This window comes from Chelonia mydas, chromosome 10 (assembly GCF_015237465.2).
Source record: "Chelonia mydas isolate rCheMyd1 chromosome 10, rCheMyd1.pri.v2, whole genome shotgun sequence".
Classification (NCBI taxonomy): domain Eukaryota; kingdom Metazoa; phylum Chordata; order Testudines; family Cheloniidae; genus Chelonia; species Chelonia mydas.
The window spans coordinates 64,001,710-64,017,504 of record NC_051250.2 but is presented as its reverse complement, the minus strand read 5'-3'; the positions used below and the strand labels follow the sequence as shown (position 1 = coordinate 64,017,504).

Below are 15,795 nucleotides of genomic sequence, written 5' to 3'. Positions count from 1 at the left end.
CAAGGGGAAATAGGTTACCTTGCGTAATGACTTAGCCACTCCCAGTCTCTATTCAAGCCTAAGTTAATTGTATCCAATTTGCAAATGAATTCCAATTCAGCAGTCTCTCGCTGGAGTCTGGATTTGAAGTTTTTTTGTTGTAATATCGCAACTTTCATGTCTTAGTATTGTCAACACTATATAAGAAAGCTGCTGTAGTCACTTGTACAGAATTGTTAGCTTTCTTTGCCAAATCTGCCTGCTTACAATACAGTGCAAAACTTTTTACTTTAGCATGTTTTCTTAAACTCTTTTACAAATATCTAAGTTAGGGACAGGAGAAGAGGATTTTAAGGGCAAAGGAAATACAAGGCATCTGACTGTGGTTTTGCTTTTTCTTCACACATGTAGCCTGGGGGAGGGGGAGAGTGCAGCTGGGGATGGATAAACTATCCATCTGCAGCTGCACATAAATCTTTAACAGCTGCATGTTGCACCTTTCTCTGTTACTGGATGAAATCTGACGAAAAATGTAGCATCTGCAAAGGGTTGGCTGTCCTTAAGAGTGAGATTTACAGCTCCGAAGAGTGAGATTCAAGGCCAAAGAGTGAGACTTTCCAGGTTGCATTTTAGGTCATTGCTTAAGACCAAGATTCTCATCTTTGTTCCTCAGGGACATCCCATAGTCCAGGTTTTTAATCCAACCAGCATTTAATAGTTTGTTTTAAAATGTACACTGCTTAATATTACATATGAAACCTCTTCAATATCCTAATTCATACTAAAAACTAGGGCACGTGAGAATTCTATATGCAATTCAAACGAGTGGATTTTAATAAAAACAATTGTTTGCTAGTTGGAACAAAAACCTGGATGGTTGGAGATCCTCGAGGACCTGAGTGGTTGTTCCCCTGGTTGAGGCATACAGTTAGTGGACAGGACAAGAGAAATTATAAAAAGTTTATTTTTGTATAAACTTAACAAAAAAGAAAACTTTCATCAAAATAGCAATGTTTGTTTTTCAGATCACCTTGTCATAGTGATCATCCATTTGAAAAATACAATACACATTTGGTTTGTATATTATTGCTCATATTACATTTACAGCAAACTAAAATAAACAGATTCCAAAACAAATAAATGTGCAAAATATATTAATTAAAATGAAATAATTAAAATAAACCAAACAATATATTGTGAATGTAAAAATAAAGTAATTAAAGTAATTTAAAGCTAACCAACAATAGATAAAGGATTCAGATTCCACATTTATTTTAAAATATCATTTGGTTTCACATTCTATTCATATGCTTGGTTATATTGCCAAGTGGACGCTTTGCTGTTTTTTATAACTTCTTTTGGTGGCTCAAACTTGAAACATAGCTCAGGATTTGCTAGCTTCAATTAGATAATAGAGGGCAGGATCCCATTTTGTCCAAGGTATGGTCTGAATGTACGGTTGCCAGGTGTCTGGTTTTCGACCAGAACGCCTGGTCAAAAGGGGACCCTGGTGGCTCCAGTCAGCACTGCTGACTAGGCCATTAAAAGTACGGTCGGTGGCGCAGTGGGGCTAAGGCAGGCTCTCTTCGGCTCCTGGAAGCAGCAGCATGTCCCCCCTCCGGCTCCTAGGTGTAGGGGCAGCCCGGGGGCTCTCTGTTTTGCCCCTGCCCCAAGCACCAGCTCTGCAGCTCCCATTGGCCAGAAACTGCAGCCAATGGGAGCTGCGGGGGCAGCACCTGCGGACAGGGCAGTGCACAAAGCTGTCCAGCCACGCCTCTGTGCATGGGTTGAGGGGGTGGAATATGCCGCTGCTTCTGGGAGCTGCTTGAGGTAAGTACAGCCCAGAGCCAGCACCCCTAACCCCCTCTTGTGCCCCAACCCCTTGCCCCAGCCCTGATCCCCCTCCCGCCCTCCAAACCCCTTGATCCCACCCTGAACCCCTCATCCCCAGCCCCACCCCAGAGCCTGCATCCTCAGCCAGAGCCCTCACCCCCCATAGCCCAATCCTGATCCCTCTGAACCCTTCAGTCCCTGCCCAGAGCATCCTCCTGCACCCCAAATCCCTCATTCCCAGCCCCACCCCTGAGTCTACACCCCCAGCTGGAGCCCTCAACACCCCCCCCCGTGCCCCAACCCTCTGCCTCAACCCAGAGCCTGCTCCCACACTCTGAAACCCCCCAGCCCGGAGCCCCCTCCTGCACCCCAAGCCCCTCATCCCAGAACCCACACCCCCTTTTGCATCTCAACCCACTGTCTCAGCCCAGAACCCCATCCCGTACCCTGTACTCCTCATTTCTGGCCTCACCCCAAAGCCCTCACCCCCTCCCACACCCCAACCCCAACCGAGCCTGATGAAAATGAGCGAGTGAGGGTAGGGAAAGTAAACAATTGGTGGGGGGGCTCAGAAGGGGCAGGGCAGGTTGTGAGGGCAAGGGTGTTTGGTTTTGTGCGAGTAGTAAGTTGGCAACCCTATCTGAATGGTGTCTTATTCTTCTGAACAAGACTGAACTCTCTCTCTCTCCTCCTGCATTTGAATAGAGTAAAACTAAGCCAAGCCTGGCAATCCTGTCAGTCATTCATGTTTGTGTGTCTAGTACATGACTTAAAACATGAATAAAATCCAAAAATGACCTTGCAGCCAAGGTTCTTGCTTTATTTTTAAATTACCTGTCACCCTAGATTGACTCAGGACTTGCCTCTCTACCAATTTTTGTGTAGATAGGCAATGCTTTAAAGAGAGAGTGCTCAATAATTAAAATAGGTCTGTGGAGAGAAAAAAAGTGCACCAAAGACCAAATTCAAAGTTTTCCTACTAAAAATGTATGAAGATAAATGAGCAAAGCCTATATACAAAATTCAAAGGCCACAAAAACTAATACAACCTTCACAGTGATGGGCCACCCCACCCTTTTTTTTAAGGACAATGGAATTTGCCTAATTTTAAGACCGTTTTAGAATGCAACCCTAACTATGCAGTTGTAACAATAGACCTTCACAATAACCTAGGTAGTAATAGTTGAAGGAAAGCAAAAACACACACCTTTTGAACACACGACATATAACTTCAATGATTGTGGCTGAATGCTCGGCCCTTTAGAAAAAAGCTAAACCTTGTTTAGGAGCCAAAACATGAATGTAGGAACCTATTTTTGAAATTCTTGGCCTCTGTATGTGTTGTGGTAAGACCTGAGAAATCTCCAGGTTTATACATGAAAGTAGCAAAATGTCAGTTTTCCGCTCCATTAACTAGTGATTACTGTACTGACATTGACTAATGAAAATCAAGCTTGGCTTCTATCACTATTACACTCAACCCTTAACACCACAAAGTTTATGCAGCTCTGGTAACCTTTTTTATGTGCGTCCAAATTAAGAGTTTGTGTCTCAAATTGACCTAAAGCAATTTCCTGTGAATAAGCAGACAGTTGGCCACAATACACATTCAGCCTTCACTCTCTTGCCTGACAATTTGTAACAGTGCAGATTTGTTTCCTTTCTTTATGTGGAGATCTGTATACATAAACATCCAGTCCATTTCAAATAGGTCATTGGAGTACTGCCATAATACTTTTAATCACTTTCTAAGCAGTAAACTAGAGATGTAAACTTTTATCCTGAATGCCAGTCCCCTGAGCTATTTGGTACCTTATACCACAAAGCCTTTGAACGATACAGATAGCAGTGACCCATTACAATCTGAATCAGACAATTTTAAACACTGAACCTGTGAGAAATGAGGCAAACCCACTCAACTAATGTCACAAAGAATTAGAATGGCAGGAAAAGTACATGGAAATATTGAAATAGGCTATACTACAAACCATCAACATTATATGAAAATCTCCAGGTGCTGCTGGACGTAACCAAGGCAAATACATATTTGTAATAGCTGCTGCAACCCTTGTATGTCCCCTTCATGGAAGTTTAACTTTTTGGGTCTGCATAGCAACAACTCCACAGTCCAGTCTCCTGGACTTTCCTAGCCCTAACTACACTCTGCCTGCATGTGGAGTTTTCCTTTGCAGCTTTCCCAGCCACACAGCAGAACTGTAGTGGGCAGATTTAGGTATATCTCCTGGGTTATGCCATGTATTTCTATAATCTTCTTCACACTCCTCCATTATATGCACTGTATGTTTAGGTTCTTAATAAGAAAGCCAAGTGGCTACTAAAAAACTATTGGTCACTATTTCACACTGCCACTGTTCTTAAATCCTTGCACCATCCCTTTTCTCAGGGGTGCCAGTCCGCTTTGCAAAAAGAAAAGGAGTACTTGTGGCACCTTAGAGACTAACCAATTTATTTGAGCATAAGCTTTCGTGAGCTACAGCTCACTTCATCGGAGCTGTAGCTCACGAAAGCTTATGCTCAAATAAATTGGTTAGTCTCTAAGGTGCCACAAGTACTCCTTTTCTTTTTGCGAATACAGACTAACACGGCTGCTACTCTGAAGTCTGCTTTGCGTATGCCTCCATTGGAATTGCTGTAGAGACAACTTCCCACAACAAAAGCTGCTGGAGAAGAGTGTGTGCTATAGATAGGATGATCGCTTTGGAGACCTGCTGGTGGTAAAATGTGTCACTACACCCAGTATTACTGAGTTAATTAGATAAAATGGAAAATTAAAAAGTCAGCATAATGTAACCCACTGATTGTAGTTAGCTCATATAAGCTTATGAATGTGATACAGCCCACAGCTGTCAAATTCAGCCTGTTAGCTCAAGTGGTAAAGGCTTCTACTGTCAGTGCTGAAGCACCCTAAGTATTCAAGCCCTATTGTTAAGGCAATCAGGAACTGTTACAATAAGATTTGTATGTCTAGCTTACTTCTTCAGATGACTTGAGCTACAGTATCAGTTCCCACTTACTAGGTTTTTTGTTTTGTTTTTTTTGGGTTTTTTCAGGGGTAGCCCATGATATACAAGGTAAGCTGCCCTTCTTTGGGCCTGTACCTCTATTAACACCATTCATTTAAGGAAATTATAAACTTGGCCCCAATCCTGCAAACAAAAAATTAAACCTCTGCTTAAGTGTTTGCAAGATCAGGGGTTTGATGCCTTCATGTTACAGGGAATAACCACAGAAACAACTTAGATTCAGTCACCAGTTAGAATAGGTGAGTGCTTCAATGAGTTAAACAATCCTCAGAGCCCCCGACACATGGGTAAGTAGCGTACAGAGCTGACATGTGAGCCAAGGGGTCCTGGCGCCCAGTCCTGCGCTCTAACCACTAGGCCCCTTGGGCCTCCAGCAGGCGCCGGCCAGCAAAGCCACTTAGCCAGCGCGTTCTGCACGGCTTGGGTCCGCCCAGCTTCCGTCCCAGATGATGCCGCCCGCTGGCTGCCGCCCATCAGTAGCGCAGCCAGGAGCCGGTTTCCGTGTCAGTCGTCGCGGCTCCGGCATATGCAGGAGCGGCTCAACGAGTCGGGCGGGGAAGGGACAGCCACGGAGGAAGCGGCTCTGACACCCCCCCCCCCCCGGCTGACACACCCTGGCCCCAGTGCTGCCTCTGCGCTCGCCCACTATCCCGTTCGGCCGCCCCGGGGAGCAGGCTGCGGCGGCGGCCTGGTGTTTACCCCCGTCCTCAACAGGTAGCCGCGTCTGACGGCAAGTGAGGGGTTGTGGCTTCCGGGGATGTTAACACGCATGCGCAAAGCGTTGGCGCATGCTCAGTAACAGCAAAGGAGCTGATCCTGACAGTCCGCCGCCTCTCCCCAGCCCAGCTGGAGGAGCCATGGACAAAGACGACAAGGTAAGGGAGGGGCTGGGCCCGGGGCGGCGAGCACGCGCGCTGTAAACAATGAGAGAGGTTGGAGGGGGGCTGAAGGGGTGTGCGCGAGCCGAGGGGTGCCGGGGCCGAGGAGCTCGCGAGTGGCAGACGGGGACGAAGAGGGGGCGGGGGGTATCGGGGATTTGCGGCAGCCGGGAGACAGAGCTGTAAATCGGAGGCGGGGGAGGGGGCAGTGGAGCTGCTCCGCTGAGGGGGTTGGTGGGCACCGGCTGCAGCCCTCGGGCCTGCACTCCAAGCAGCTGGGTTCCTGGGCGGCTCAGGAGAAGATCTGTAACAGGGGTGTGTTTGTGTGTATGGGCATTGGGGAGGGCGGGTGTAAAAACTATTTTCTCTCCCTCCCCACCCCCCCCTTAAACAATCTCAAACTGGGCTTTAGTCTTGAAAAGTTATCCAGAAAACTAGAGCGAGCCGAGGCGGGGAATGTCCTTTATTGGACCAGCTGCTGTTGACGGAAGAGAAAACTCAATCTTTTCATGTTTGTTTGGGGGTACGTTTCACTCCTAAACAGGGATCCTGGAGTGGGGATGACAACACACGCCTAAGCCCCGTCCCCCCAGCCATCTTTCCCTCTGTTGGGCTGGAGAGGGTCTTGTGAAGTGTGTGGGGGGGCGTTAAAATAGCAGCTGAAATACAGTAGGTCTGACCTCCTTCCTTTTTACCCACTTCCTGTATTAACTTGAAGTTTATGCAAGTTGATGTTGTTGTTTGTCATTTTCATAATGTTGTATCTAAGATGTTGTGATGCGCCTTTCTGCTCTTTTACCTGGCGTGTTTCAAGTTGCTGGGACAATTGGAATAAATGAGGTTTCATTTGACGTATGCAAAATCAGCAGGAGAGACTTTTAAAAACATCCTCAAAACGAATAATGTGTCATTTCCGTAGTGTATGAAACATGTAGATTTGTTAAAATCATTGTTTGTTAATGGGGTAGATGTAAGTTTCTGACATTTAGGGCACAATCTAGCCCTGCCTGTCCTTAGTTTGTAGCAGATAAAAGGTTTAGATAGCACCTGGAACAATTTTAGTCCTTCCTCCTCCCCCCCCCCCCCCCCATGTGTTTAACTGGAGGGCCGCCAAATAATCAATTTACTTTTTCAGGGTCTTTTCAAGTTGTTGTGGACATGAATGAAGGAGCCTTTAAAATCTCACTCAATCACAATTATTTAACGTTTTATTGATGTGAACACAGTAAAATCCTTCATCACAAGAAGATGATGATTTCAAAAATCCAAAATTAAAGAGTTCCTCTATGTGAAACTTAATAAGATCTCTTTTCAGAGTAACAGCCATGTTAGTCTGTATTCACAAAAAGAAAAGGAGTACTTGTGGCACCGTAGAGACTAACAAATTTATTTGAGCATAAGCTTTCGTGAGCTACAGCTCACTTCATCGGATGCAAGATCGGATGCATCCGATGAAGTGAGCTGTAGCTCACGAAAGCTTGTGCTCAAATAAATTTGTTAGTCTCTAAGGTGCCACAAGTACTCCTTTTCTTTTTGCTAATAACATCTCTATTATTACTAAGCTGCTCTTCACGGAAATGTGTGTTGAAAGTCCCTAATTGCAGGAATTCAAATATAGTCCAGTTATGACTTTCAGTTTTGAAAAATCTTCAGAAATTCTGGGGTTATCCTCTCAATTGACTTAATTCTAAACTTCAGTAATACAGTAGACATTGAACAAAGGGTTATTTTTGTAAGAATAATTGTTGCATTTTGTGTATAGATTTTAAGGATGAGTTAGTAAACAATGTCTATCTTCACTAGCAGGCTGTGTGTTATGATGAGTAATAACTTCAAGCAATCAGATAGTTATGGAGAAAGGATGAAAAGATGACTCCGTGTACAGAAATAGAACAACTTTTCTTTTTTTTCACTAAAATTAAATTAGGCTATTCTGCCAAATTGGGAACTTTTTTCTATGCTTCTTGTTAATTATTTCATATATGTCTTTTGTTCCCTTTTATGAGTATTGTGGTACTATTGTGAAGTTTGTTGCTAGAACTCTTAATCACAGATGACTTCACACACCCTGAACATTTTTTTCCTGGCTCATGAGAGGGCTAAAAATCACTATGGTTATTCACCCCATTAAGTAGTGAAGCTCTCAGTAATGGTTATACCCTTTTTATGTAGCCCCTTTCATATCAGAAGAAGCACAACTGAGAGCTTTGGGGCAGGAACTGTCTTTTTTTTGTCCTGTTTGTACAGTGCTTAGAACAATGGGATCCTGGTCCATGACTATGGTATAGTATGCTAGTGTGAATAATTGTGAGGTAACTTTTTGAAATACTGTAACTGTCTTGCTTCACATACTTTCTGATTAGCCACTAGTAACCTGTATAGGAATACTCTGAACTAAGGTTCAAACTCAATAAGTTTAATAAAAACATTAAAATGTGCTTTTATCAGTGTAAAATAGTTTGTTTTTTATCACAGTTTTAAGGTGCTGGTGTGGGTCTTGGAAATTCTTTGATTTGCGCACCTTTCTCCTTAGTGGCACCGGACAACTGACAAATAGTGTAAAAGCCTACAGTCATGAGATGAAAGTGGTTAGGTAAATAATCTTTTGGGGGAGGGAGAAAGTAGCATTACAGTTTATTTGGGACTAACTAGAATAAAATCAACTTCTCATCTCATAGGAACAGTTAATGTGATGTAGAGTATAACTATGTCAGAAGAAGAAAAGGAGTACTTGTGGCACCTTAGAGACTAACAAATTTATTTGAGCATAAGCTTTCGAATTTTATGTCAGAAGAGTGAATGTTGTTGCATGTTATATGTATAATATATGAGGGGTGAAAAGGGATTGTCAGTGTTAACATAATTCATCTCTTTGGACAAAAACCTGTCTTGAAGAAAGAAGAGAGCCATCACACATCTTGTATTATTTTTTTGTCTACGCTAACAAAACAATTTAAAGTGACAAAGTGTCATCTGTGGATTCCCCTTAGCTCCCCTCTAGCTAGGTTTGTATCACTGTAATATCTGAGCCCCTCTCTACTGTGGTTAAATAGTTTGGGTTACTAATATAAAGAGAGACATGTTACAGAAATTTGTTCTAAACCCCTTATTCTACCCTGGGATTTGTTGCGATTTCTGTAATGGGTGTTGGAATGGTTTGGTTCTGTCAGTGCCAGAAGTTAATGTGTTCAAGTGCAGTTAAATGGCATGTTTGGATGGCGTCTGTTGTCAACCATGGGTTATTTTCCTACTGTAGGCAAGGTCACACAAAGTTGTTTGCAGGTTTTCTGCGCAAGGGAGTGGTGGTAGGAAACGAGGAGAAGAGAAACAACTTGTGGTTTTTTTTAATAAGGTGATACTATTTTCAAATTCAAAAATTAGGATGTGTTTATTTGCTTAGGGCTATGCTTAAGGCCTTGGACTCTATCAGCACAATTAGGAAATCAAGTGGAATTGCAAAACATCAATCACGGACATGTCCTAAGTTATGGTATTTGTTACTTAAAAACAGCCTATTTGTCGTCTGCTTGAACAAAGTGCAAGGAAAGTAGTGCCAACAGATACACCTCTATCCTGATATATTGCAGTCCTCGGGAGCCAAAAAATCTTATCGTCTTATAGGTGAGACCGCGTTATATCAGGGTAGGGAGAGGAACTGCTCGCTGCCCCAGCTCACCTCTGCTCCACCTCCTCCCCTGTGCGCGCTGCTGCCGCTCCGCTTCTCCCTTCGCCCCCCACCCCCCTTCCAGGCTTGCTGCGCCAATCAGCTGTTTGGCACGGGAAGCCTGGAAGGAAGGGGGCGGGAGGAGCGGCGGTGGCGCACTCAGGGGAGGAGGTGGAGTGGAGGTGAACTGGGGCAGGGAGAGGTTCCTCTTCGTCCTGCTCGTGGGAGCAGGCGGAGCGGAGGTGAGCTGGGGGGGTGGGGGGAGGCACAGCAAGTGGGGGTGTGTGCAGAGGAACTGCTTGCGATAACACGAATTCGGATATAACAAGGTAAAGCAGCCCTGCTCCCCGGAGCGCTGCTTTACTGCGTTATATCCAAATTGATGTTATATCGGACCACATTATATCGGGGTAGAGGTGTAGTTGGGGTTTTATTATGGTGCTGAGTGCTTATTACCCAAGTAATTTGGATGTAGGTGTGCTGTTTTTGTTTTGTCCAATTTCTCCAGTTGTATTTCTCTCTTTTGAGGATATGAACATTGGGAGATGTGTCTATTATAGTGGAAAAAGAAGAGTTAGGCTAAACTCCAAGTTACACACACTCTCTCTTCTTAAACTTTGAAGTCACTTAAGGATAATACAAAGCTGTCCTTGCCAGAAGGATGTTTTGTGTCAGGATTCTTATTTTCATATGATTGAACTATAACCAGAACAAGGTCTTCAGTGCGTTTAAAAAAGAGTCAGAATTGTTTTGCAACGATAGATGTGCATGTCCATAAGTCTAGTCTAGTGGCTATTAGACAGATTTATTGTTGACCAATGGGAAAAGTCCCACTCATGTCATGCTTTGTACTAATGCCTTCCTGCAAAAATCTCAAAGCACTTTTTTATAAATATTAAAGTTTACAATATGCATGTGAGGGGTGTGTATGTGCATATATGTATGTATGCTCATTTTACTGGTGAGTAGACATGAGGCACATAGAAGTTGTGATTTCCCCAAGGTCACTCTCCAAGTCAATGAAAGCTTGGAAAAGAAACCAGTCCTGATTTCCCATTCCTTCCTCTAACTGCTGTGTTACATTACCTTTCCTAATGTATAAGTCCCTTTGCTTTCAGTTTTTGTTCTGTTTTGTTTTTTTTAATTTTCTCAGGAATTTATCAGTGTTGTTTACAGAAATTTAAAATTAAGTGAAAATCAGTGCAAAAAATTAATTTCACAATTTTCTGAGTAATACCAGAGTTAATGCTGAGAGATGGGAGGACAGAAAAAAGCAACAAATAGAGAAAGGTAAGAGTACTAAAAGATAAAGTAGTTTAATGTTGCGGTTTATTAATGAACCGTACATTAACAGAATGTACATAGATACGCGCACGCACACACGCACATTCACGTGCATCTGTCTTCCTCTACATTGCCTTACTTTAACAGACAGCCTCTTCTTTGTGCTCTTAGAATAACATTATTAACATCAACACATCTACTTAATGTAATGTATTGAATTTTTCTTAACATAATCAGTATTTTCATGTACCTGAATGGCCCAAAATTTTGGTAAAAATCAATTAAAAAACCAAATTATAGCTTTTTTTAAACCTGGGAATTTTTCACTAAATACTGAAAACAAAGGGCCTTATCAGTGTATGAATCTGAGTGTCTTGGGTAATTACATTTTCTTTTTCTCTGTGTTGATCTTTGGAAGACCCACACAACTGAGGAGAAATTGACTGGGCTACACTTAGTATAAAATAATCACACTTGAAAAACACAAATGTGTTCCTCTAGTCTTTCGATTATGGTAATCTAAGTATTCAGATTTTTTGTTTTGTTCATGTATGGATCCTAACTAAAATGTGAATTTTAAATTGAGTGTCCCTTTAAAATAATCCTCCTGCAATATAGTATGATTCTTATTTTCAAGAGACAAGTTGGGTGAGGTAATATCTGTTGTTAGACCAAATTCTTTTGGTGAGAGAGACAAGCTTTCAAGCCCCACAGACCTCTTCTTCAGGTCTGGAGAAGGAATCAGAGTATCTGAGAAGTTGGTCCAATAAAAGACATTACCTCACCTACTGTGTGTGTGTCTCAAAGAAATATGTAGCATCTCAGCCTTAATGCTATCTTGCCATTATTGCATATATAACTGGCTTTCATCATAAACGAGGTGGGGATTATCATGTCAACTAAAGAAAATCTTTCCAACCAAAGCATACCAACTGCAAAATCATGACAGGTTAAGATTAGATTTTCACCTGTTCTAAAATACTCAGTGAATGGGTAGCAAATTAAACTTTCAACTTTGTGTAAAGCTTGTGCTGTGATAAAACAGGCAGTCTTGAACTCATACCTGAATATGAATTTCAAATATATTTTTGTTCTGCAGCCATAAACCGTTACTCTCTACTGTATTTTCTTTGGACCTAGTACCTTTAAGGATGTATGATGATCTGTAGGGGGAAAAATAAGTTCACACGACATAAGTGTTTGAATGGAGACCAGTGTACCTGAGCATGATAGTATTATCTTGGAAATACAATTTTAAATCTGTCAGAGTATAATTACATTTCAGACAGTATTACAAGGGCTGTTTCTGTTGTTATCCAGTTAGGCTGCATATTTACTGGTCCTTGAATACATGCCACTTGGAAGTCAAATAATTATAGTAACATTGGTTTCTATGTTTGCAAAGTTGGTCTTAAAATAGATGAAGAGTGTGACTTGTCTGCATATTTAAGTTATTATGGAAGATTTGAAACACAAGATTCAGGAGCAAAATTGGAAAAACTGCTTTAAAAATTATAGAATCTATGTTTGTGCCCTACTATGTTTTGCAGCTAGACTTCTTGTTTCCAGGCTTTAAATAGTCAAACAATCAGCTTTATTCTGTTTTTCTGAAATGTAGCCTATACATCTGTTTTCTCACATTGTAGGTGGTGAAAAAATATCTGAGTCCTAACATAGCTTTCCTAGATAGAAGACAAGAGATCCTATTTTAATGGGTAATATTGAATGCCATTACGTTACAATGAACAAAAACTTTTCTAAGATTAAACATACAGTGCTATAACTATAGGACAAAGTTTACCAGTCTGGTCCTGCTAGTGTCATCTTCTGTCTTTGCAGCTGTTGATGACTACAGTAGCTCTTATATAGAAAACAAAGGGTCACTTCAGTATATATGTCATCTTGGTAGAGTTGTAATTGTTGGACTGAAATATATAATGAGCGACTGCATAACGTTTTGTAAGTTAAAACTGAACATCAATGTGAAGGGCAAAACTCTCTTCCCTATAAAATTGACATGTATTACAGTATTGACAACCTCAAAGGTTTAAAAATCCTCAGCTAGAACCCCCCAAAATCATGACATTTTGTTAGAGAAAGGAGATTGTGTATTTGGTCTTCCTTTTGACAAAAATTGGGGAAGAGGTAAATAATGAAGACAGATTGCTGATTCAGAGCAATCTGGATCACTTGGTAAAATGGGCCAAAGCATACCATATGTGTTTTAATATGGGTAAATATATACATCTAGGAACAAAGAACGTAGGCCCTACTTACAAGGTGGAGGACTCTATTCTGGGAAGTAATGACTCTGAAAAAGATAAAAGGGATTATGGTGGATAATCAGCTGAACATGAACTCACAGTGTGATTCGATCCTGAGATGCATAAACAGCAGAATCTTCAGTAGGAGTAGAGAGGTTATTTTACTTCTGTATTTGGCACTGTTATGACTACTGCTGAAATACTGTGTCCTGTTCTGGTGCCCCCTATTCAAGAAGGATATTGATAAATTGGGGGCCGGGTGTCAAGAAGAGCTATGAGAATGATTAAAGGATTAGAAAACATGATAGACTCAAAGAGCTAATAAGAATATAACAGTAGGGATTTATTATCGACCACCTGACCAGGACAGTGATAGTGACGATGAAATGCGAAGGGAGATTAGAGAGGCTATCAAAATTAAAAACTCAATAATAGTGGGGGATTTCAGTTATCCCCATATTGACTGGGTACATGTCCCCTCAGGATGGAATGCAGAGACAAAATTTCTCGATACTTTAAATGACTGCTTCTTGGAGCAGCTGTTAGAGGAACCCACAAGGAGAGAGGCAACTCTCGATCTAGTCCTGAGTGGAGTGCAGGATCTGGTCCAAGAAGTAACTATAACAGGACCGCTTGGAAATAGTGACCATAATATAACACCATTTAACATTCCTGTGGAGGGAAGAACACCTCAACAGCCCAACACTGTGGCATTTAATTTCAGAAAGGGGAACTATGCAAAAATGAGGAGGTTAGTTAAACAGAAATTAAAAGGTACAGTGACTAGAGTGAAATCCCTGCAAGCTGCATGGACACTTTTCAAAGACACCATAATAAAGGCACTAGATCATTACCTGTTAGGTTCACTTCCTCTGGGGCACCTGGCATTGGCCACTGTTGGCAGACAGGATACTGGGCTGGATGGACCTTTGGTCTGACCCAGTATGGCCATTCTTATGCTCATCTTGATAACTCTTAATCATCTCTTTTTTTATTACAGTCTATAAGTATCTACAAGAGGAACAAATATTTAGTGATGGTCTCTTCAGTCTAACAGAAAATGGTACAACATGATCCAGTGACTGGAAGTTGAAACTAGACAAGTTCAGAGTGGAAATAAGGCATAATTTTTTGACAGTGAGGTTAATTAACCATTGGAACAATTTACCAAGGGTTGTGGTGGATTATCCATCATTGACCATTTTTAAATAAAAAATGCATGCTTTTCTAAAAGATATGTCTTAGGAATTATTTGCAGGGATTTCTGTGGCCTGTATTATACACAAAGTCAGACTAGATGATCACAGTGGTCCCTTCTGGCCTTGTAATCTATGAACTCAGAGTAATTGTACAGATGCTTTAACAGGTGAAGATAATCTCAATGAATTGGAGACAGACTACAGAATGCAGAGCCCCTCTTTACAGGAAATCCTAAACTCCTGCCTTAGTCAATGATGGGTCTCATCAGCTATTTTTGATTGTTACATTTGACCTTAAAGACTATGCCATGATCAAATACATCATGAAAAGTGGTGGAGTTTGGGGAAGGAAGGGTAAAGAGAAGTCATTTTTATGACAGAGTTCTACAGTGACCTGACATCAAGTAATGATCTCTGTATTTCCACACATATTCCCTAAAACCCTGTTGGGAACACAGTCTCAGCCTGATAAGACATTGGACTTCAGACACCTCACAGTTGTACAGATGAGATAGGCAGTGACCAACGGTCCTAAAAAATATGATCTTCTCCATGCTTGAAAAGCATTCTTGGAAGTGCATTGCATTACTGAAGCTTACTCATTCCAGAATTCCTACCTAGAATACTTCCACAAAATACTTTGTTCTTTCTCCTGTCTCACTTTGTTGGCCATTAGGTTGATCAGAAGGGCACCTGGCTGTTTAAAAACAGAGAAAGGTGGTGCAAATTCATGAGGGCAATCTTAACATTATGACACTAGTGATATGAAGTATTTCCCCATCTGGACGACAAATAACTGGAAAGCCTATTTATGGTCCTGGTCAGTGCTCATGTGTTGCATAGTATCTGGGCCAAAACTGTCTCGTATTGCTAGGAAGAAATAGAACTGGAATAACCATTTGGAAGTTCTTCGGCCATTCATGAACAATGCCGTATTTGTATTTCTAAATGGCTTGGCCTGACTTTATAGAAATGGGTTAGCTGTATATGAGCGGAAATTGCTATGGCCAAGAGAGCTACTGTTTGTTCATGAGCACTTCTCACATTTTTGTTTTTGGGCAAATCCTGAGTTGGAGCTATTATGGTGCAAATACTTGGTAATTAATTAGGTCCTTTTGGACTATCATAAAAACTAAGAATTAATTCAGAATAGAAGGATTTGTGTGAATCTCTGTCTGAGGTACTTATAACTCCCTTTAATTTGTTATCCGAGCACAATTTTTAATGGATTTACCCTCACCACACCCCTGTGTGGCAGGGAAGTGTTATCAATTTTATAGATGGGGAACTGAGCCACTGGGCGACTAATTGGCATTCCCAATGTCACACAGGAAGTCTCAAGTTGGGAGGAAATTTAACTTGGGTCTCCCAAGTCCCATGTGAGTGACCTAACTACTGTACCATTTTTCCTCTGCATGAAGCTTTGTGAGTTGTAGTGAAGTTGCTCAAGATGGTTCTTGTTCATTATTTAGTTGCCGAAAGTGCAGCTGATTAGCACAAAGGTACTTGCTCTACTGTGAGGCAGACTTTGGTGGATCACATGTTGTAGATTTTATATATTAATGTGCTATAAGTGGGCAAAGTTCATAATGTAATAAGCATTTTTGAGAACTATTAGTAGTTACTGGATGATAGGTCGTCTGGTCATGT

General features: G+C 41.6%; 1 protein-coding gene across 3 annotated transcripts in view; it reads left to right on the top strand.

Moving 5' to 3' along the window:
* Positions 1–4,844: 4,844 nt before the first annotated feature.
* Positions 4,845–15,795, top strand: part of SECISBP2L (SECIS binding protein 2 like) — a 51,071-nt gene continuing 40,120 nt past the window's right edge. The window contains exon 1 of one of the 3 annotated variants that reach the window (XM_037911732.2): positions 4,845–5,731. In XM_037911732.2, coding sequence (XP_037767660.1) covers positions 5,645–5,731 — 87 coding nt within the window. In that variant the 5' untranslated portion in view covers positions 4,845–5,644. Of the gene's footprint in view, positions 5,732–5,926; positions 6,050–6,151; positions 6,258–15,795 lie in introns of those variants that run through there. The other 2 variants (XM_043524240.1, XM_043524239.1) reach the window with 2 other exon arrangements.